This window comes from Monodelphis domestica, chromosome 1 (assembly GCF_027887165.1).
Source record: "Monodelphis domestica isolate mMonDom1 chromosome 1, mMonDom1.pri, whole genome shotgun sequence".
Lineage (NCBI taxonomy): Eukaryota > Metazoa > Chordata > Mammalia > Didelphimorphia > Didelphidae > Monodelphis > Monodelphis domestica.
Genome location: NC_077227.1, coordinates 93,789,107 through 93,812,190, shown reverse-complemented (window position 1 = coordinate 93,812,190; position 23,084 = coordinate 93,789,107). Strand labels below are relative to the sequence as shown.

General features: G+C 35.1%; 1 protein-coding gene across 11 annotated transcripts; it reads right to left on the bottom strand.

The window, feature by feature from the left end:
- Window positions 1-626: 626 nt before the first annotated feature.
- On the bottom strand, window positions 627-18,962 carry TIAL1 (TIA1 cytotoxic granule associated RNA binding protein like 1). 11 transcript variants are annotated; one of them, XM_056803475.1, is made up of 13 exons: window positions 18,394-18,962; window positions 14,162-14,195; window positions 11,196-11,292; window positions 8,235-8,384; window positions 7,935-7,989; window positions 7,690-7,777; window positions 5,700-5,775; window positions 4,263-4,371; window positions 3,659-3,754; window positions 3,426-3,510; window positions 2,990-3,113; window positions 2,552-2,691; window positions 627-997 (listed from the first exon to the last, which is right to left on the bottom strand). In XM_056803475.1, exons 3-13 carry the CDS (start codon window positions 11,205-11,207, stop codon window positions 880-882), a joined length of 1,053 nt encoding a protein of 350 aa, XP_056659453.1. In that variant the 5' UTR covers window positions 11,208-11,292; window positions 14,162-14,195; window positions 18,394-18,962; the 3' UTR covers window positions 627-879. The 11 variants fall into 11 exon arrangements, with proteins under 11 accessions (XP_056659453.1, XP_056659413.1, XP_056659445.1 ...); XM_056803435.1 differs by lacking the exon at window positions 14,162-14,195 and adding an exon at window positions 15,677-15,737 and having other exon boundaries at window positions 18,394-18,961; XM_056803467.1 differs by lacking the exon at window positions 14,162-14,195 and adding an exon at window positions 15,677-15,737 and having other exon boundaries at window positions 8,235-8,333; window positions 18,394-18,960.
- Between the last annotated feature and the right edge of the window lie 4,122 nt (window positions 18,963-23,084).

The window sequence follows — 23,084 nt, the reverse complement described above, 5'->3', positions numbered from 1 at the left end:
TCAGTCTTGTCAATCTACCACTTATATTAAGTATTACTTCAAGCAGATCACTAAGTATGTTTGAAGAACATGCTTTTACAACATTGTAGTTATTAAATATTTACAATGTGTGGTTTTAACCTTTATGCAAAAGCCTAACTATGAGTGCTTAACTTTCATATAAACATTTACTAAAAAATTGCTTGCTAAATTAAACGCAATATACTATAATTTCAATAAGAAAAACACTTCTGATATGTGCCTGAATATGGACCACAAAAATCTGTTCAAGTAAATCAGACAGAGTACTGTTCTTTTAGACCACAACATTTTTATATCAAACTTCAGTTTCTTTGGGCATTCAGAAAATAATCAAATGTCCTTAAATTACTTCCAGAGTATGTATTTCTTCTGAATGATAACTGTTTCGGCTGAAATAATATTTGGTCCACCATTAAGAAAAAAGGATTCAAGATTCATGTAGAACTTTTAAGTGATTCGCTGTATTTTCAGATCCCCAATTTTTCCTTTTAGAACAGTGATATAAAACAATGAAGACAGAACATAAAAAAATGGAATGGTAATGTAAGAAGCAAAATTCATAACCCATTTCTCTGCTGCTATTATATCAAAATTTGTAGTCAGAATTGTCTTTATTGACTTTATTTTTGTTTTTGTACACAAAGAAAAATCATGTTCATATCCATCATGAACAAAAACTTAAAAAGGCAGAACTAGAAGACATGTGTGTCCTTCACCAAGCAAAGCTGTGCTAAAGGTTCCAAACATTTCCATTTTAAAAATAAATATTTCCATTTCCCGATGTCTACGTTCCCGTCTTCAGTGTCACTGGAAACTGAAGCCTATCATGAATTACCCTTTTGTTTAAAGAGTCCCAGCTCACTGTGTTTGGTAACTCGCCATGCCATATCCAGCTTGGTTAGGTATTACAGGGGCAGCTTGTCCTTGGGCAGGCTGAGCACCAAATCCACCCATCCAGGCTGCAGATGGAGATTGGCTTTAAAGAAAGAAATATTTCATTTAGAATTTATTTACAATGAAGATATGGAATCTAAATTCTTTGATAACAAAATATTCCTGTATAGCAGTATATTTACTACAAAATTTTAAAGCAAATGATAATAAAAAACACACTTGCTCTACATAGATTTATAGTCATATTCAAAATAGAAAGATGAAAAAAGGCCATAGAATCAAAGGGAAAAAATAAAAATTTGGGGGCTGCCTGCCCCACTAATCTACAAAATTTTGTTTAAATGGTGACGTTTCATATCCATTAGTCACATATATTGGATATCTTACTAAATAACCACAGAGTATTGCCTGCATAGTATAAAATCTAAGGGATATTTTGAAATGAAGATTATAGGTTATCTGAGATTTTCAGGCAAAGGTCAACCAGGTGCCTCAGGTGACCTCCACTGCCCTTGAGGTGTAAAAAGGAAAAAAAAGAAAGAAAAAAAAAGGCAAGCAGCTCCTTGTAGGTTTTGGTGTGAGGCAGGGAAGTATTCCTGTCCAAATACCACAGGAGCAAAGAATTACATATTATACTTGGTCAGTTGAATTTTCCTATTCCACATACAAAGTAAAAATCTCACTTCAAAATCTAATAAAATAATGGTATCATCATAATATAAGGAGAATCACTTGGATTCATGAGAATACAGATCAAGCTAACTACACACTTACCATATTGTTCTAACCACAATTAAGATTTTTTTTTGACCCTTACCTTCCATCTTAGAAGCAATATTAGGTATTGGTTCTAAGGCAGAAGAGTGGTAAGGGCTAGGCAATGGGTGTTAAGTAACTTGCCCAGGGTCACACAACTAGTGTCGGAGGCCAAATTTGAACCCAGGACATCCCATCTCTGGGCCTGACTCTCAATCCACTGAGCCATTCTGCTGTAATAAGATTCTTAAAGCTAACTAAAGTTGCAAAAGCTCCTCTTTATTTGACTAAACTATATTTCTTAAGAACTCAAAGGCAGCTGGAGTACAGTATGAAGAAAGCTACAGGGGGAAGCTGGGTAGCTCAGTGGATTGAGAGCCAGGCCTAGAGACAGGAGGTCCTAGGTTCAAGTCTGGCCTCAAACACTTCCCAGCTGTGTGACCCTGGGCAAGTCACTTAACCGCCATTGCCTAGCCCTTACCACTCTTCTGCCTTGGAGTCAATATGGAAGGTAAGGGTTTAAAAAAAAAACAAAAAGAAAGCTACAGTGTAAAGATATTGGTGACATTTACTTTAACCCTTTCTTGCCCTAACTAAACAGTGAATAATAGTATAAAAGAAATCTTGAGAATTTTCAACTTCTTTCTTCTTATTTGGCATTATTTCAAAATGTAGTAAATATAACTAGGAAAAGGGAATCTGCCAAATCATTCATATTTTATGGATTCTAGAAGATACTGTGTTAGGAAATAAGGCTTAAATTCCTCAAATAAGACACATTTCTCTAAAGACTTTAATGTGTTCACTTTCACTACTATTTAACTTGCAATTCAGAAAAATTCCATGGAGATTATTATAAAAATATCAAGAGACAACTTACTCAACTCCAAATCCTTGCTGATTCCATGCTTGCCCATACATTCCATAGGATGGCACTTGCCAGCCATTTGCCATGTATTGTCCATACTGTTGTGGATTTCCATACACCTGGCTCCACTGGCCCCACTGACTGTAGTCCACCTAGGAAAAATAAATATCTTAGATGACATGTAAGAAACAAGTCTTGTTCAGGATTTTGTGAGAAGACAGGAGAAAAGAAAAAGAAAGTACTAAGGACCCTCGGTACTATAAGGGCACTGTTGTTATACAAATTTTAAAAGGTGACACCGGTGAAGATACCAGCACAATTGCAAGTATATCCTCTTTTTAATAGCATAAAACTATTAGTATGCTTTAGGCTTTTCACCAATTATAAATTCCCTCCAGGACACATTTTAAGTCACATATAAAACAGTGTGAAATTCATGAATCCAATTACCTGTTGGAAGTTTTTAGTCATATCAGGAGATTCTTTACCCCAATAACACTTAACTACGTGTCCTTCAATTGTCGTACCATTTACTGAAACGATGGCATGTGCTGCGCTTTCATGTGTTGAAAATCTAAGAGACGAAAAATCAAAATGTGAAAACTTTCATTTTAAGGCACTCGGCTGTCAGGATTTTTTGTTTATTGGATGCTTCATTTTGGATGTGTGGTTTTTAAAAAACTTCGCACAATGAAGCATGCACGCGAAATGATAGCTTACAGATATGGCTCCTGTGTTCTAGGAGGTAAATCCTATGGGCCTATAAAGAGATTCGCATTGCAAAAGAATGCATATGGCATATTATGGTGCTAACCAAAAACAATCCAAAGGAATGAATCAAAGAAAATTTGGAAGCAACAAAAATAACTACATGTGGCAACCTTACCTGACAAATGAATAACCCTTTTCAGGAAAAACTCTTATTTCCATAATTTGTCCAAACGGTGAAAATGTCTGTCTCATGAGCTGATCTATAAAAACCAAACCAAACCAAACAAAAAAGACAAAAACCCCCATAACATTTAAAGCAGATTTGTACCATGAAATGGTGTCACACCATGAAATGATGTCAATGGTAGAGAACTATCCACTAGAAAAAAATAAGGAAACAGATCCTACCTGTTAACCCAGAAGCAATTCCTCCACAGTACACAGTACAATTTTTTGGACTTGACTGATTTACCACATCTTCAAATCTCAACTGTTTTGTGCTATCTTTTTACAGAAAGAAAATGGGAAGTTTGTTTTTTATTAGTTGTAAAGTCCAACAAAATTCAGCTTTTGAGAAGTATACATTATTGTTTACACAGTATTATTTTGAACTGTTATATTAACAGGTAAAAATGAAAACAACAATTCTAGAAAAATAGACAAGAAGAGGAAAGTGTAAATCTTCCTTTCTATATAATTATAGCACCGTATCTATTCATGCTAATCTAATTTTATATGACTTTCAAACCTATGTTTTAAAACAAACCCTGTTATTCTCAGGAGCTAGTGAATTTAGGATGAAGTCTAGAATTTTGAGGATTAGTTGGTTGGTACTATGAAAGCCCCAAAATGTGATTCTGTGCTGAAGCCATAAATCATTTTAATTTAATCATCAATTTAATCAATATGCTCATTTTATAGCCATGAGTCTATGATGGATCCACAAATCAGACCTCAATTAAATTCCTCATACTAAATATACTGTGATCCCGCTACTCAGAAATTGTCTTACTTTCTTGAGTACTTTTAGGAGCCGGTGGTTTACGTGTTGCCCAATTGGTTCGGATTTGACGACCTCCCAGCCACTGACCTCCCATATGTACAATTGCATTTTCTGCATCCTAAAAATCCGGAAAGAAAAAAAATAATGAAAAGGCTAAGAAATTTAAAACAATTTATTGCTAGAAAGATAATTACCAGTAAATGTTTCTATTATGAGAAGATAGGATTCTGGAGCTGACCTGATCAAGAAATTGCATCAATAAGCTTTAGTTCACAGAGTATTCTAAATAAGTCATAGCAAACAGTCTGGTAAATGGTTTAATATTTCAACTCAAGTGATTAAAAAACATTTTTACTTAACAATTTCAAAACATTGAGCTGATAATCAAGGAATAGTTTATTTTTAAACAACAACAAAAAAAACCCTGTTCCAATAAATTTTTAAAGAAAATATTCCAGTGACCAAAGTAACAACCTTTCCTCTATCACAAACTTAGAAGTTTTTGTGAATAAAATCTTATATTTAAAGCCAGGTTTTTAATGTAACTTTCATTTCAGGACCTCTAGAAATAAAACCCATCTTAACAAAGAACTACATTGTAACAGTCAATGACTTATGACATTTAATACCCCATAACCTATGCAGCATAAAGTGCTGTAAAAAACAAAAAACAAAAAACAAAAAAACTGGCACTAGACACCAGGTTTAATATGCTCAAAATTAAACATAATGGAAGACAACTTTTGTCTCCATTTTAATGCTTTAATATAATGAAAAGATTACAAGTTCCTAAAGCAAAATCTTAACAACTAAAAAACTGTTTCTAAAAAATTGATGCCCAAGCCCATTTGGTTTAAATGTCTTGATTTATATTTTATGGTTATATAAATATTTAGGCATTAAAACTTTTTCATAAAAATATTAAAAAATAAAAAGACTACAGATAGTCTGTTTAAATTTTCATTTAAATACTGTAGTGTATTCTTTAAAATCCCCAATTTAAAAAGAGATGACAGATGGGACATGAAAAGAATAAAAAGTGTTATATGTAAAGCAGGAAGAGCAACATAATCCAAGAAAACATGAAAAGGTTAAATTTTCTTATTGTGTTAACATCAGGGCATTACTAGTAACATTCAAGTGTATTTATTTCAATTGATGTTACTGTAGCCAAATTTCTAATCTAAAACTATCATACAAAGTGCCCATTCTACTCATACTGACATTAAAAAAAAAATCTTCCTTACATTTGCCAAATAATATTATGTTCCAGCTGTATTCAAGCTTGTGGAAAAAGAATGAGATATGTTAAAAAAAAAATAACTACCATACACACGACAAATATTTAAGATAGTAGATTATATTATCTGGAATACTTAAGGTTTCAGATATATTGGTCAATGATTAAAATGTCTACCAGAAACATAATTTGTTCAAGTTACTTACCAGTTTGTTATAAAATGATACAAAACCATAGCCTTTCGATTTTCCAGTTGCCATGTCTTTAACTACCCGAGCATCCCTGTGAAAAGAAGCACAGCTAAATGAGGGAAATAATTACTACCTTCAAAATAAAAACTAAAAGGAACCACACACACTGTATTGTGAGCATAATTTTATATAAATTTCCAGTTAACCCTAATTTAACTATAGTCATTCCTGAACTCTCCCTATTGCTTCTTTACCTGTTAGAAAAAAGCAGTAGGACAAAAACATGTAATAAACATGCAACCTATCAAATACAGCCTGTTCTTTCTAAAACTAAATGCTCAAATTTGAAGATTAAAGGGAACAATAGTTTCCTTTTCTAATATTCTATTGACTAGGGTCCTCTAAGGTTTACTGTTCTATAAATTACTTTAACAATTCTAACTACTTTACCATGCAATCTCTAAATAGTTAAATGTCTTCTGCCTAGTGATACAAAATATATGAAATATTAAAAAATTGAAAAAGAGGAAAAAAATAGGAATTAAAAAGGCATACATGGCCTGTTAACAGATTTCTTTATTTTTCTTGGTCAATTCTCTACCATCATTTTGGAGTTTGGGCAGCTGTAAATTTTGAAAAATTGACATTTTCAGAAATTTAAGAAAGGAGAATAAAAAACTAACAACAATGCTAAGCACACCAGTACGAAAACAACAAATTTACACAGAAATTTTTAGTGAGTAAGTTAAAATGATTGGAAATATAGAACTGCACTGAATATAGAATGTTAAAATGTAAATACTAAAATATGTATATATAAATAATGTATAATAAGAATAAATAGAAAATGAGAAAAAAAATCTACAACTGAGTTCCAGTGTGCACAGTTCCTTGCAGTTAGCCTTCAAGATCCTGTCCATTCTTATGAGCAATTCTGCAAAATAACCAGAATGCTATTACTTTTAATTGTGACTTGGACTTTAGAAAAACTGCAGGTCTCAGGTATAAATAAAAATTGAGAAACAGCAACCTGTATTATTCTTTTTATACTGATTTTTAAAAATAGCATTACTTACCACATTTAGAGATTTAAAAGCAAAGCAAACATCAAAAATAGAAGATTAACAATTACATATTTTGGTCCATTAAATTAAATATACAGAACAACAAAAACGTAGAGAAATGAACATTGTTGTTCTTAGTTGAATTGTATTCCTGAAAAGCAGTATTAAATGTTCATTAATTTAAAGCTGTAGAAAATAAATCTACAAAAATCCTGCTTTTAAACAGCAAGACAAGATATACTTTTTAACACTTGCAAAAAAATTTAATTTTCTAATACATTTGATCAAAGAATATACTGTGAACTTTGCTCTGTGTTAGAGAAAGATCAAATGGCATTTTCCCATTTCTGGCACAATCATGCATCACCATTAAGAATATCTAGTCATATATCATAATACCTTTGACTCAGAAATTTTAATACTAAGAAAATTACAGACTAAATTATAAAAATTATAAATTATAATTATAAAAATTATTTAAAAATTATAAAAACACAATGTATTCTACATTTAAGCAAGAATAATCTCTCCAAGTTCAATATACCAAAGTCATAACATAAAACATTCTAAGATTTAACCTTATTACCCCCCTCCTCCTCCCCTGCCCCCAATCAGTCATACACATCCTAAATTACAGTTTCTCTTATCTTTATCTAACACATTTTCAAAAAATTTACAAAAATATGTTAGCATTCACTTATTATCTACTAAACATATTTCTTTAAAGTCGACATACAAAACAATTTTCATTTATAAACATACATTATGCACAGAATCAGTTGAAAACAAGAATTAAGAACTCTAAAATATCATATTTGCATTTTAAAGAATATAACACAAAACAATGCTAACTAGGGAAAGAAAAACTTTAATTTTAAAACAATTCAATCTTATACAACTTTCCTGACACTACTGAGTGAGGTACTGATAATAATACTTACGATATTTTACCAAAAGGAGCAAATGCTGATTTGATATCTTCTGTTGTTATTTCTGGACTCAAATCTCCAACAAATACGTGGAAGTGATCTGTAATCGAAGCATTTTATGATAAAAACACTAAGGAACTTAATGAGCAGAACACTTCTTTAAGACCTCAGGTTTGGAGAAAATATGATCAAATTGAGATTCATAAGGCTACCATATTGATCCCTGAGGTGAACAGTAATAGCTACAATATACTTACTAGAGGTATCTTTTTTCTGGCTACTTGGTGTTGTTGCCCAGTTTACTTTGACCTCCTAAAAATAAAGATTACATTTAAGACAATTAGTCATTTCACTGTGAACAACAATTTACTTTTAATTTGGAAGGATTTTTAAAAAATGAAATTATCAGACTTGAACAAAGCAAAAACACGGTTATGACTTAGAAGCATTCTGTTTTTAAAAATCACCCAAAGTTAACACAAAACAAAGAATTTTGCATGCAAAGATACGTGTGTGAGATTATTTTTGAAAATGTACAAAATGTTCTTCAAACTTACCTTGCCCAAAATTTTTCTCCCATTCATAGCCGCTAAAGCAGCAGCTGCATCTCTGTGTTCATAAAATTCCACAAAGCAATATGGGTCATTGCTTGTATGCTGCAAAACAGAAAATCCAACAGAAGAGTTGACCCTTCTGCTATCGGGTTGCTGAGAAGAAAATCCAGGAAAAAACATTACTGATAGCTAGGAATCTTAAAAGTGAGACTGCAAATAGCTTATGAAGCCTAGCATTTTAAAAGATAAACCTTATAATTTAAGCTTAATAATAAGCAAAGTAGAATGGTATTTAAAAAGGACTATAACAGCATGACTGTTAAATTCAAATGATCAGAAAGTGGTATAATCATTTTGTAATTTTCTAATAATTTAATTTTATACCAAAAAGTATTTCTGATATTGGTACTATTAAACTAAGAATAGTGTTAGTTAAAAACATTGGACCAATGATTAACAGGTAATTAATCATAAAGTAATTAATAAGAAGTATATAAAATCCAATTTCTAGAAAAGTCATTTGGCTTCCTACTTTTCAGTTTCCTCATCTATAAAATGAGGGAGTTGAACTAGATGATTTCTAAAGGCTCTTCCAACACCAAAAGTTAGGCCAAAAAGAACCTGAAATTCAGAATAGAAGAGTGAGGATCACTAATTACCAGTGCTTCCTCTACCCTACATATATCTGAAAGGTATGAGCTGTACTCATGCATTAATTACCCTTTTGCATCTTCTAGAGTTTCATAAATATTTTTTAAAAAATTATAAAGCAGGTCTTTTCTTTCTGACTTCTATCAGTACTGTGGATTGTTTCCTATGGTATTAGTAGATGGGTTATAGTGTATTTGTTTTTTTGCAAGAGAAAAAAATTAAGAAAAAAAGAAACAAAGTTTGAGATTTCTAGTACCTACTGACACAAATTCCCTAAGATTGAACCTTCCTAGAATTTCACAAATCTAGTATTTCAGAGTCCTCCCCAAAAGAAATTGAGGTCTATTGATTAACTTTAAATTTGATCTGTCAAATTTTCAAGTGTTTTCTGAAATTGCAAATAAAGAATGTTTAAGATGTTTAAGATGTCTACAATTAACACATTACAAAAACTGTTACCAAAACTGTTTCAAAATTGGATTCTAAGTTATTTCATAATTATACAAGTATATGTAATACACATGATCAACATCTCCTCTGTTCATTATCAGTACCATTGAGAGAATTAGTGCATTTATTTCAAGTTGGACTGAAGGAGACCAAAATACCATCAAAATAAGAATCTTTTAACCGCAACTATTTTTTTGTGACTGGGAAAATCTCAGTAAAGTGATCCAAAAATTGGTCTCAAACAAGAAGATGACATTTAATTAGGAACAGAGAAGTGTGATCATTAGCTCTAACAAAAAACCCTAGGTTTTCGCCCAAAACAAAATTATATTGGTGGAATAGTGTCAACATTATTTTTACTTGTGGATACTGAGAGAAAAGAATTTAAGTCTTAAAACAAATGTAAATGCTCATTTTTAAGCAAGCTAATTAACAAAATGCTAATAACATTAATAAAATAAAAGGCTAACAAAAGAGATATGGAGTTACAATTCTATGGGTATGTGGTACTCAGATTTTCCTCCCATTCCGCACCAAAATCTACAAGTAATATTTACTCTTTCATTCTTACTACTGTGAAGCACCAGAGTTATCTAGCACAAATTGTTAACTGTAGAAAAATGTATGGTAGTCTCTTTCTGAAAATAAGATTAGAAAAGGAAGAGCAATGTCTTTATTACTTGTTCACTAAAAAGGGAAAAATTGCTGTAGATTTTTGAAAGCTAAAAGCATTAACCTAAATCACAAAATGCCAGAAAACAATTGTCAAAATTTGTTTCTTTATGTAATTTTTTAAAAATTTAAAGTTTTTTTAAAAACTGCATTAACCAACTTTTGGATACCTGACCATGTTTATTTAGTGCCTATAGTGTGCTAGGTATTCTAAGATATGCACTCTAGGAATTGGCATTTTAAATAAACTTATTGTATCATGCAAAACTGATACATTGTACCTAGTTAACAAAATGGTTCAAATCTACTTTGTGATGTAAAGTACCTTCTCAAAAATAATTTAGGATTTCAACAGATAATTGAGATTTTTAATGCTTTAAAATAAAACTATTTCAAAAGTGAAATAAATGATTGTTTAAGGACCTCTGGATTCCTCCACTTCTACAGCTCTACAACTTTAAGGGGCATCACTAAGTAATGCTTGAAATAACAATAGTGAATTGTTTCCTTTACACTTGTTAGTGATGCCAACAATTACTGCTAGATGATGAGAATTCCAAATTTGGAAGATAAAAGGAAGTTTGGGATTATACAATTTAATCTATTTCAATCCAAATGAATATAACAGAGGATATAGGTAAGTTTTAAAAAATATTTACAAAGAAACAAAAAAATAATGAAAGGAAATACCAGCTATAATCTGTTTCAGATTTTTTTTTTTGGTAATTTCTTTCAAGTATAAAATTAGATTTCAACTTTAAAAGTGTAGTATTGGCTAGTCATTATTTAATGTTTACTAAACAATCATAAAATGCATTGCATAGTATTAAATATATTACAATTTCACATGGTTACATACTAGGACTCTTCAGCTTCATGTTTTTGCCTAATTAGTAACATTTTTACTTTCAAATAACTTCACTCAAGTTTTCAACATGAGCAGCTGCAACACTGAGACCATCTTCTGAAAATAGCCGTGTAATTTAAATTGAAACCTATTCAAATATAGTTTGACTAAAGAATCCAAATATCAGAATCCCAATCTAGTCAAACTTCAACCTCCCTGTAACAGAGCTCTTATTCCAAGAGTTTTCTGAAAAAAAAGCTTAATCTATTAACATATATACCATTGTATTTTAAAAATTAAAACACCATGGTAGTTCATGTCACGTTTTATTGGGAAGATCTTACCTCTGTTATCATTTTACAGCTTTTACATGGTCCAATTTGACTGAATAACTGAAGAATAAGGACTTCTGTCACATCCCTGGAGAGATTACCTACATAGCTACATAAGAGGGGGGAAAATATAACATTTTCACATATATTACCTTCTTAATTGACATCAACATTTTTAGATAATTTACAATATTTCATTATCTTGACAAAATCTCTCAGTTTCTTAATGTTGAGCCTTATTCTACAAATAAAATGTGAATTTTTTTCATAAGCATGGCAATATTTTCTGCCACAGAAGTAATTTTTGGGAACTTCAAGAAATAACTTCAAGTTGTGACCTTATATTTAATATAACTATAATTATTTCAGTTCTTTTCTATATGCAGAACAGTCTTTCAATAGCATGGGGGAGGGGGGGAGGCAAACCTTCCAAACTAGGATCTGTACTATATACAACAGCCCTAAAATAACTCAAAATAGTCACTTGTATTATGAACACAAACATCCAACAATTAAGATGTTAAAAAAAAAAGGGAACAAGTTATAAGGTGAGTCTATCTTAAATCCCTAATATGCATTTTAGGTGAATCCCAATATAAATATATATACACATTCACCTTTGTATGCATATCTTATTTAAATGTGGCCAATACCATTGAAGATTTAGGGGGATGGGAAAATGAAATTATGAATCTGGAAAATAAATTTTAGATTTTAAATAGTTTTGATTTTGTATTTAACTAGACTATGATTCATACAAGGAAAACCTAGCTAAAGTAAAAAAAAAGTTCCTTTACCATATTATACATCTTTATATAGTCACTTCATTTCATTTATCTAGCTACACTTCTTACCTAGTTATACTTGGAGTCATAATCCTTACTAAAATGCTGTTCTGAAGATAGTAAATTTGAAATGTTAATTTTCCTAAAATCAAATATAGAACTTTGGTCATGGGATGGGAAGGAGAGAAGGAATGGGGGAGAGGGAAGAGCCTAGGAAATTCAGAGAAACAAAAAGGTAAATCTAATATGCCCTCTGTTATGGATTTTTTAAAGTGCTTTACCTCCAGAATTTATAAGCCTTCTAGAATTCACTTACTGTGTGTAAAGATGGCCACTCTTCCATAAAAAACAAAGAACTCAAATGTAAAAAAATCCTTCAGTCATATACACAAAACAATATACATAAAATATTAACAAGCTTATTTAGCTTTCCAGAAGAAACAATGAGTTGTATTATCACTGTAATATACAAAATCTGGAAAACTAAACAAGTATCTGGACAAGAGTAAGTTCTCTATTCAAAATTATTAGATAGTTTTAAATCACCTAAATTTTTTAAAATGTAGAAATCCAAAGGAAAAAAATGACACAAGACAAGGTAAAAATTTTAAATCTGAACAAAAGAGTAAATAAGAATTTTCAGTTGTATTAAAATATTTACAAGTAGAAATTACTGATAATACACATTCATAAAAAATTCTTCAAAGAAATTATTTCTAATAATAAATAATCTCATCCAAAGTTCATTCCAAAACTTATTCCTTAAACATAACATCAGCAACGAATTTTGCTTGATGTCCAGCATGCTACCCCTATATACAACAATATCATTCATCTAGTTGAAGACCACATATTGCATTGCTTTTCCTGGCAGTTGTAATAGATTTATGAACTGTTCACATTCATTTGCTTGGAACTACCAGCATTTATCTATGAATGAAATGGTTAGTGGTCATGGTTTTCTTCTCTGAAATTACAGGGGCTTGTACTGCAATTAAACCTTATAGAAAAACTGGTAGAATTTTCAAGTGAAAAATACGAGACTAGACTTATAATGATTAAATAGGCACAATCTTATATGCAATAATATGGAAGTATAATTATTAAGGCACTATGTTATAGTATGAAAAATTCTTAAGAATTATTTAAACTTCTAAATGTTTAAATACAATAAACAGCAGTTAACTAGCCTCAAGAGGCTATGATCACAAAATAGTAATCTAAATCTATTCCTTTTTCAGGCCCTTTAATTCCAAAATAGCAACTTTATGTCTCAATATATAGGTGTAAAGCTATATGTATATACACATTAAGAGGTTTTAAAGAATTCCTACATGAACAATGGGATAATCCTGCCCTTTTCTAGTAATAAGATAAATAGAACTAAATAACAATTTTTAGATCAATTCTTGATATCTCAGAATATAATTTGCAATGCAGACAGCTAATAAAGGTTTCTATTATTTCTCAGCTTTACTTTTCTTCCCTCAAATGCCTACTTTTATGTGGGAAAACTAACAGTCTAGCCCTCACACTGCATATGTTAGTAGTAAACTTTTAGTTTCAAAAAAGTCACCACTTGGATCACTCCTGTAACATCACCATCCTAATGTTAAGATTCCTAACATATTCTGCTAAATTGTTGCCAAAATCTGATGGTCAGTTCTTTCACCTATAATAACATAACCTTAAAAAAGTCACATAAGTAACAAGTATTATGAGGTCCTTTTTTTTTTTGTCATAAAGGTGGATTATGTAGAGTTGGTTTTTGTTTTTTTTTTTGGGGGGGGGGGTTCCTAATTAAAAAAACACACATCCTCTATTATACTACTTAGTTTTACATCATGAATTACTACAGAACCAATCTTAAGACATCTGTAATAGCCAGCTCTCCAGAACACTTATACTTAAACATATTGTGTAAGAGATGCCCTTTTCCTCTATCCACAAAAATATTGCTGTATCAGTGTGTTCCCCAAAGCACTTATGCTGGTTATGTGAAATATTCATTGGAAAAAAAATTTAGTTACTTGAAGAATCTAAAATACTTGAAAGATTTAACACTGCAAATCCTTGCATTTGAAGGGGAAATCCACTTGCTGGTGAAAACTTCACAGGAATTCCAAAACAAAGTTAGTAAAAGGGAAGGCCTAACAATTATACTATAAGGAAAAAAAAAAAGGAAGGGCATACCTTAGAGCACTATTTTCTCTTCTAAGGGCAGGAACTGTAGAAATTGAAAGTATTAAACTGAAAAAGGATATTTTTCATCTCTAACAGTTAAAATCCAGTTCAAAATCTGAAGCAAATTTGTTTATACATCATCAAATGAACTCTTACATACTATTGCTCTAAGAAGTTTATCATACTATTTTAAAACAATTTCACAGCAATAGGATGACCATTTTTGTTAATGGCTTGGGTCCAGAGAGGTCTTAAAGACAAAAGACTGCACAACAAAAGAAAAACAAACTTCTCCTTTGTTCTTACCAAATCCCTGGAAGTCATAAAAAAGGTATTCTTAATTAGATCCTAGGCATGCCACCTACTTATTCCAAGTTTCTTTTTAGACCTGCTTCCATAGGCCAGACACAACTATTTTATTGAAAGGGGGGGAGGGCACTGCAAGTCAGCAACACATACTATTATAAATTTTGATACAGTGACTAGGATTTTGTTGTTGTTGAATCTTGTCTGACTCTTCATGACCCCATTTGAGGTTTTCTTGGCAAAGATATTGGAGTGGTTTGCCATTTCCTTCTCCAGCCAGATGTGAACTCAGGAAGATGAATCTCTCTGACCTCAGGCTCCACTCTCTTATCTACTCTGCCACCTAGCTGCCCAGACTAGGATATATGATACATACAATAGGGGAATTGATTTGAAAATATAACCAAATCTTTGACATCATGAGGTTCTAAAATGGAGTCTTAATACATTTCTTCCTATTAATAATATTGCATTTAGATTCTCAGACTTTTAATTCCTTCCTTTTAACTGATTCAATTCTGAGGAAGAGACAAATTAAAGTTTTCTATTTTAGTTGTCACTCATTCAATTAATTAGGTATTTTTCTGAATCCATAATTCCTTTAGAACAGCAGTTCTCAACCTCTCAATTTGTAGAAATGATAATACATAACGCATATCAGGTATTTACATTCCGAATCATAACTGTAGCAAAATTACAGTTTTGAAGTAGCCACCAAATTAATTTTTTGGTTTGGGGTCACTGCAACATGAGGAACTGTATTGCGGGGTCACGGCATTAGAAAGGTTGAGAACCACTGCTTTAGAATTTGGCACCTTAGGCAAATGGGGAAATAAGCTAATATAGTAGAAACTTCCCTATTATAATAAAACCTTATTACCCATAGATTCAGCAGGGTTTCCATAGGTCAAAACACATTCCTGCTCTTCCCTGCAAAAAGCTACATACAGTTTCAGCCTGCATAATGAAGACTACAAGACAGGTGTCTTATCATGTTTCCATAACAGTTATAAAGTAGTTTCCTTGTATTCCATATGGAAAGTTATCTATTGGCTATTAAACAAATATTAATGTCAAATGAAGACAACATCAAAAAATATGCATTTCAAGTACAGTATGGCAAATACAACACTATTCTCAGAAAAGCAATCCTATACCACTTTAAGCACTGCAAAATAAATAAATAATACTGTAGGTAATTAATATTTAAAAACCTACCTATTAGCTAACACCACATTGTTTTCTGAAGATAGAACCATATGTCTTAGCTTGTGTGTGTCTGTAGGAAAAAAACCTCACTAGTAACACACAGGCATTTCAGGGTAACAGAGAAGTCTTGGTTAAAGTACATGATTAAAAAGCATACTAACTGCTTGAAAACTTATTCCACAGATCACATGATCAAAGTAATTAAGGCAAATAGCCAACCAGTACCTAACACATTACTCTTAACATCTTTAAATTTATCACTTGTGCCTGAAAATATCTTTTTAAGGAAAAACCCATAAAGTATACTTCAAGAAAAAGGAATTCAAACCCATTCTTTTTTTTCTGATACTGATACATCACAAAATTTCAACTTATTTTGAATTTTTATTAGTGATTTCTATAATAACATTAAAAAGAAAAATGGAATGAATCCTATATGAAATAAGGCAAATATTTCTGTCTATAATGAAAACAATTAGGATTTTTAGTAGTAATACTAATTTGATGAAAGGAATATGATGAACATAAAACACCAAGTAGATATTACATAATAGACAGTGTAGAAGGTGTAATAAATAGGAAGAACAGTGGATGAAGTCTGAAGACAGCTAATACCAATAATGTCAAAGAGAGAAAATGGGATATAGAGCAATCAAATATGTTACTGACAAACAAAGATATGGATAAAGTTTACAGGATTTACTTATGTATATATACACATCACATTTGTACATACCTGTAAACAGATAAATCCATGTTTAGGTGAGTGTGAGAGCATGAGATGAGAAGAAGGAATAGAAGGTAGGGATAGAAATAGGTGATATAAAAGAGGTTAGCATATTACATCTATTGGATAAAGTCTGATGAGACTTGAGAAAGTAAAAATGTGATGTTGTAAATGTATTATATGGGATGAATGAAAATCCCAGTAATAGCTCTCATTCTAAAGGAAAACAATTTTTGTATAAAGAGTAATTGTTATTTAAGAAACTGCTATTTCTTCAACACCTGTCATGATGTACTAACATTTCAGATTTTAGACACAATGTAACTTCTATCTTGTTAAATAAATCCTGGCTAGAGGTTAAACCCAGTTCTCTCAGATACCTCAAGTCAAAGTATACATCACTAACTAAATACTAGTGCTTAAGATTCAGTAGTAAATGACAAACTTCAAGATTGCTTCAGTTCTCCTCTTTCTGAAAAGAGAAGACCAAATTGGAAGACAATACAAAGTGTTAATACAAAGTTTCCACCAAAAGGAGCCTTTCATTCAAATATTCCATTTGCTTAAGTAGGCCCTCATTGAAAATCTAAGATGGCAAATCTCTCCTGCAAAGATGGTGAAACAGTAATGGAAAGGGTTAAGTAACATTCAATATTCACATAAAATAAGTAGTAAAAAGGGAAATAATTTTCAAATTAAAGTATATTGGTGGGCCACTTACTTTTTTGGTTGGGGTAAACCAATAGGAAGCCAAATGTTCAACTTGCTCGGGTAACCATCTTCCCCCCAATTCCAAAGAAAGTAATTTTCCCATAAGATCATTGGGTCTATTAACAGGGACACTGCCAAGTAAACTCCAATCATGAAAACCAGACATAAGTATGAGAGTTGGAATCTGACTCCTAATACTCAAGTAGAGAAGTGCAAAGCAGAAGGCTAAGAAAATAAAAGATACCAAACAAAATAAAAGATAACAACTATATTCCCCATTATAAATATTCAGAATAAGTTGATACAAAGAGAAGCAGAAGGGAGAAAGAAGTGCCACAACTACAGCCAAAGGAGTACAAATGCTGAGTCATCACTTTAGAAAAGAGACAAAATTAAGTCCTTTTAAAGACTGGAGTCATTTATCAGCTAGGGTTTACATGTAAAAAGCAACAGCAAAATAAAAGAGGATGCTAGAGGCATCAAATTAAAAGCTCAGAAAAGACACCCTTTTCATCCAACTCAGAAAGCTTCAGGATAACATACAGATTAAATGACCAGTGAGAAGAGCAATAAAGAGTTCAACAAGTGGATATCCATTTGGAGGAGGCGGCTTTCCAAGTGAATTGTAGGGAAAAAAAGGAAGGATGATGCTTGGTTGACAAGTGCATAGAAATGAGGTGATTACTCGAATCAAAAGAAGCCAGCAGAGGGAGAGGCTAAGTGTTTGGCAGAAATAAGAGTGAAGGGAGAAGGCGCTGTGATTGACACACAAGGTTCTGAATTTGGGGTGCAGGGAGTGGAAGGTAATGAGACAGATGCTCCGCTAGCTGTCCTCGATGACCCAGTTCGGGGACCCTACCACCCCCTTTCCTCCCCGCTCCTCACCCTAACTTAGCTCCCACCACCCAGCCTCCCCCCCCCCCCCCGGGTCCCCCAGTCCTGTATCCCTTACTCCTAGGAGCCTCTCTCTCTCCCACCCACGACTCTGAACCGGGGAGGGAAACAAGGAGCGGTGACTCTCCTGTCAGCCTCAGCCTCTCGGGTGTTGGGGCAAGGGATGCTGAGAAGGGGAAGGGACGGCAGACTCCAGGACAGGGTGGGAGTGGGGGGAGGGGGGAGGTCGATGCCCAGGAGAAGGGTGGAGGCGACGGCGGAGGAAGAATGAGGACGTGTCCGCCTCAGCGAAAGGCCGCCGCCCCGGCCCCTGCCCGACCTCGCCCCCTGCCCCTCCGTCCCCCGGGGCCCGGGCCTCGCGGCATCGGGCATCCCCGCCTGCTCGGGTACTCACAGGGTCCGGGGCTGCCCGTCGTCCTCCATCGCGGTGGGTGAGACGGAGAGTTCCCGGACCAGGGGGATGGGGGTGGGGGGGGGTGGGAAGAGGGCAGGATCGGGGGGGGGGGGAGGGAAAGGGGCGGGGTGGGGGGAGGAAGGGGGAGGGGGGGACGACGAGCTCTGGCCGGGGACAGAGGAGAAAGCGCCGAACTCTGCTCTCGGACTCTCGCTCTGCCCCCAGCCCGCTCCGGACTCTGCGCTCTAAGCAGGAGGAGCAGGAGGAGGAGGAGGAGGAAGAGGAGGAGGAGGAGAAGGAGGATGGACAAAATGGCCGCCGCCACCAGCTAGGCAGGAAACTGAGCAGTGCGCAGGCGCGACCCGCCCGCTCGCAGCTTTAACCTAAGATACGGAGGGCAGCGCGCTAGGGCAAAGAAGGTTTCTGAGAGGGAGAAGGTCGGGCTCTGAAGGAATTCCGTGCCCAGTTACTCCTGGTACACTGTTCTCGCTGGATTCGCCGGCTAGTCCCGGCTCAGCCCGCCCAAGAAGGAAGCGACGAAAATGATACTAGAAGGTGGCTGAGATTTCTGGGAATTGTGGTCCTAGAGACAAGCAAAGGAACGCGCTCTTCCCGGGGGCTTCTGGGAATTGCAGTCCTGAGTCTCCAACCCGCTCGATCGCCAAGGAGCGACGTGAAGGGATTTCTGGGTAGCGTAGTCTTACGTAAGGACAGGAAGGGGGAGTCCCTGGAAGACGCGCCGCCGAAAAGCAGAGAAATAAACTGGAGTGGGGGAAGGGGGAGAGAAACTGTTCAGAAAATAAACTACAAATCCCAGAAAGTCGTGCGCCGGTTCTTCAAGCTTCTTGAGAGCTTGCTTTGGCTGAGCGCCCGGAAAGGCGGAGCCCCCAGTGGGCGGTATCTGGGGCGGAGTTTCCGCTTTCTCCTCCCCTCATCTCCATGGAGTTCCTAAAGCGGTTGAGCGGTTTCCCTTCACTCTGTGGCCGCTTCGTCTTCTGATTACTAGGTCTTCGAAGAAAGAAAGTTAATTAATTAAAAGTCGTTAATTAGACACCGTTGAATTCATCAGACACTTTTTAGGCGTCCGCTTCTTGCAAGACTCCCTTCTTCCCTCTCATCGGTGGAAGTACCGGACGCGCCACCCTGGACTTGTCTTCAAGGACCTTCAGTTCTCCCGAAAAGGAATGAAGCTCACTATGGTGAAGCCAAAGAGAGAAAAAGACAAGTGGAAGGGAAAGACGAGACCAAAGAAAAATTCTATGGGACACTGGAGAGCGAAAACATGACTTCCATTTGGGGAAGGGGGAGGAGGTTGAAGAGCTGGGCCTGAAAGAGAGAGAACTTAAGTCAGAGGTGGCAGGTAGGAGTAGGGCCATTCCATGGACAGGGAATAGCCTGAAGAAAGGCTTGGAGAGAGCCCAGTTGTGAAAGCTGGAGGGAAATAGTTTGAGGTAAGTCTGCAAAGGTATTTGGAACCAAATTGTGGAAGGCCTTGAATGACACTCAGGATCAGAGATTAATGGACCTCAGAAGCCATCTAGTCCAACCCTTTGGTTTAATTTGTGTTTTTAGCTAAAGACCTTCCCCCCTCCCCTCACCGCCCCCAGAATTGAGGAAAACTGGAAAACAAAACCCCTATTACAGACTTGTGCAGTGGATAGAAACTTGGGCCCTGAGTCAGGAAGACCTGTACTCAAATCCAACCTCAGACACTACCTAGCTATGTGAACCTGGGGCAAGTCACTTAAACTCTATCTGAGATTCTTCACCTGTAAAATAGGAATAATAATAGCACCTACTTCATAGGGTTGTTGTGAGGATCAAATGAGATAATATTTGTAAAACATTTGGCATAGTCCCTGGCACAAAGTAAATGCTTAAAAATGCTAGTTCTTGGGGGCAACCAGGTGGCTCAGTGGATTGAGGACCAGGCTTAGAGACAGGAGGTCCTGGTTTGAGTACAGCCTCAAATACTTTCAAGCTGTGTGACCTTGGGTTAGTCACTTAACCCCCATTGCCTAGCCCTTAACACTCTTTTACTCTGAAACCAATACATATTGATTCCAAGATGGAAGGTAATGGTTTAGAGAAAAAAAAATGCTTATTCTTTCCTTCCTTGATAGTGTGAGAGAATAGAGGAAGAATAGGATATTGTTGGCTTGTAGAGGATTTGGCTTCTACCAGTAAGGTAAGGAGTTTTATTTGGTAGACAGTAAAGATGAATGATATGATTATTCTAAAATTAATTTTCCCACACTTAAAATATAGCACTAGGGGGCAGCCAGGTAGCTGAGTAGATTGAGAGCCAGGCCTCAGACACTTCCCAGCTGTGTGACCCTGGGCAAGTCACTTAACCCCCATTGCCTAGCCTGTACCACTCTTCTGCCTTGGAACTAATACATAGTATTGATTCCAAGATGGAAGGTAAGGGTTTAAAAAGAAAAAAATATAGCACATATTTCAATGTGAAATATTACTTTTTTGATCTTCAGAATCAGATTCAAATATTTATTAAGAATTTTTTAAGTGGTTCAGAATTTAGGTAAGATGGTACTTGCCCTTGAGGAACTTAAAAATTAGTGTATGAATAGGATAGGATCTATGATTTTTGTCAGTGTGATCATTTTTTTCACCAATGTGGTTCATAACCCCTCAGTGACTTAGATGATTTTCAGTAATTTCTGCCAAAAAAAAAAATTACCCTGTGGGCAGCCTGTTGATGAGTCTCTCCAAACAAGGTAGTTCTTTGGATGACAAAGTCCATCTCTATTTGATACCTTTTTAGCTTTGTAAGTAGAGTTTGGCATGACTTTTGAGAATCCTGGATTGCCTCCATGTCATAATAAAGACTTTAGTGAAGGTGATCATCAATATAATATATGCTGTGTATAAGATAAGTAAAAGCAGTTCTGTTTGAAGTCCTAGTAGGGGTAAGTCATGAACAGTTCCTATTATCAAAGAGTTGGAGAAGATGACATTTCAGTTGGGCTTTAGGAATAAGTAGGAATTTAAGCAGAAGAGAATGAGGACAGCATTTCAAGTGTGGGAAATAGCCTGAGCAAATGCATAGTTGGAAGAAAGTACATGTTAGATATGGGGATGGAGTTTTCCTTTTTTGGCTAAATCAGAGTGTAGGTAGAAGAGAATTGAGTAAAACTAGAAGGGTAAGGTGGTATCCAGTTGTAGAGGTCTCCATTGTGAAAATAAGCAATTTGGATTTTATTTGGTAGGCAGTAGGGAACCACTGATTCTCCTAAAGCACCAACTTGATCAAGTACAGACAACTTTAGATTGTGTCTGCTGACCACAAACACTTGGACTGAACTATTGTAATCATTGGGGAGCACTACAGTAGTTCATGAATTGTTCCCCCACTCTTTAGAAAATTTGTTTCTCCCTTGATGTCCACCATACTATCTATGTTGTAAGGAACTTTTCAGATATCTGATGGTTTTATGTTTAGGGCTTATCACTTTCCTGTAGCATCACTAATGTAAAGATCCCTATGACTTTTCGTTGGATAGTAGGACTTAGAACTTGAAGAGACTTAGAGATCATCTAGTTCAGGGTTAAGTTAAGTTAAGGGTTACCTAAAAAGTATCTGGGACCAAATTTGAACCCAAGTTCTCCTCACTATAGACCTGGAGCTCTGTCTACTGTGCTGACTAGCTTCCTACTGGGCCAAATCTTAACCTCTCTGCTACTTAGTTTCCACCTCCTCTAACTCTTTGACCCTGGACAAGTTACTTAACCTTGGTTGGGTAGCCTGGTGCTCTTCTAACCTAAAATTGATACAAAGAAAGTAAGGGTTTGCCAAGAAATTGACCCAGGTAACACAAGTATCAGGTAGCAGAACCTCATTTCAAACTGAGATCCTGATTCCCAGGCTAAGACTTTTTCTACAATATCTCAAATAGATTGATCTCAGAAATAAGAAAATTAGCCCTCAACCCTTTTTAACAACTTGAATGCAATTTAAATGATTGAAATGAGTATATAGTTAAGGCAAAAAAATTCAATGTGAGCATAACCAACAACTATATCAGAAAATGTTTGGGAAAATGTAAGAGGCCAACCTGTTTTTGTACCTCAACCTCTATATTGTTGTCAGAAACTAGTGTCAACTTGGAAAAACAGAGCTACTAAAGTAGTCAGCAAAACCAAATCTTTGATCAGGAAAGAGAAGGTGTTCAATATTTAGCTGCCACACAAGAGTCAAGGGCCCTGGAAATCTGGGAACAGTAGCTCTGTGAGAATCACCATTCCCAAGAATAATAGAACTTGGGGTCTTATATATCTTTTGGGGAACTAAGGACTGGGAAGTATGATTGATTGGCTTTACTATGGCTACAAGTAAAGGAGGATTACTGGATTACCCAGGAGAGGCTGATGCTTTACAATGAATACAAACGGAAAGGGTCCAGCCTAGGGTTGGGCTACCTAGGAGAGGACTTTAATACAATGGGAGAAACTAGTAGTAGTCTCTCCGTGACTGAGAATGACAATTGTCTTTGTGCATTATCATCTATTGATGTACCCTCATGTGGCTTTGGAGTCCAAAGGCTGAGGCGCAGAGTTTGTGGCACATGGGGCATGGGACGCCAGTTGTTACGGGAGGTGCAGTTGTGGCCTGGTGTCGGCGTTCACGTGCAGCAGCAAGACGTCAACGTTGCTCATCTTCAAAGGTGGCA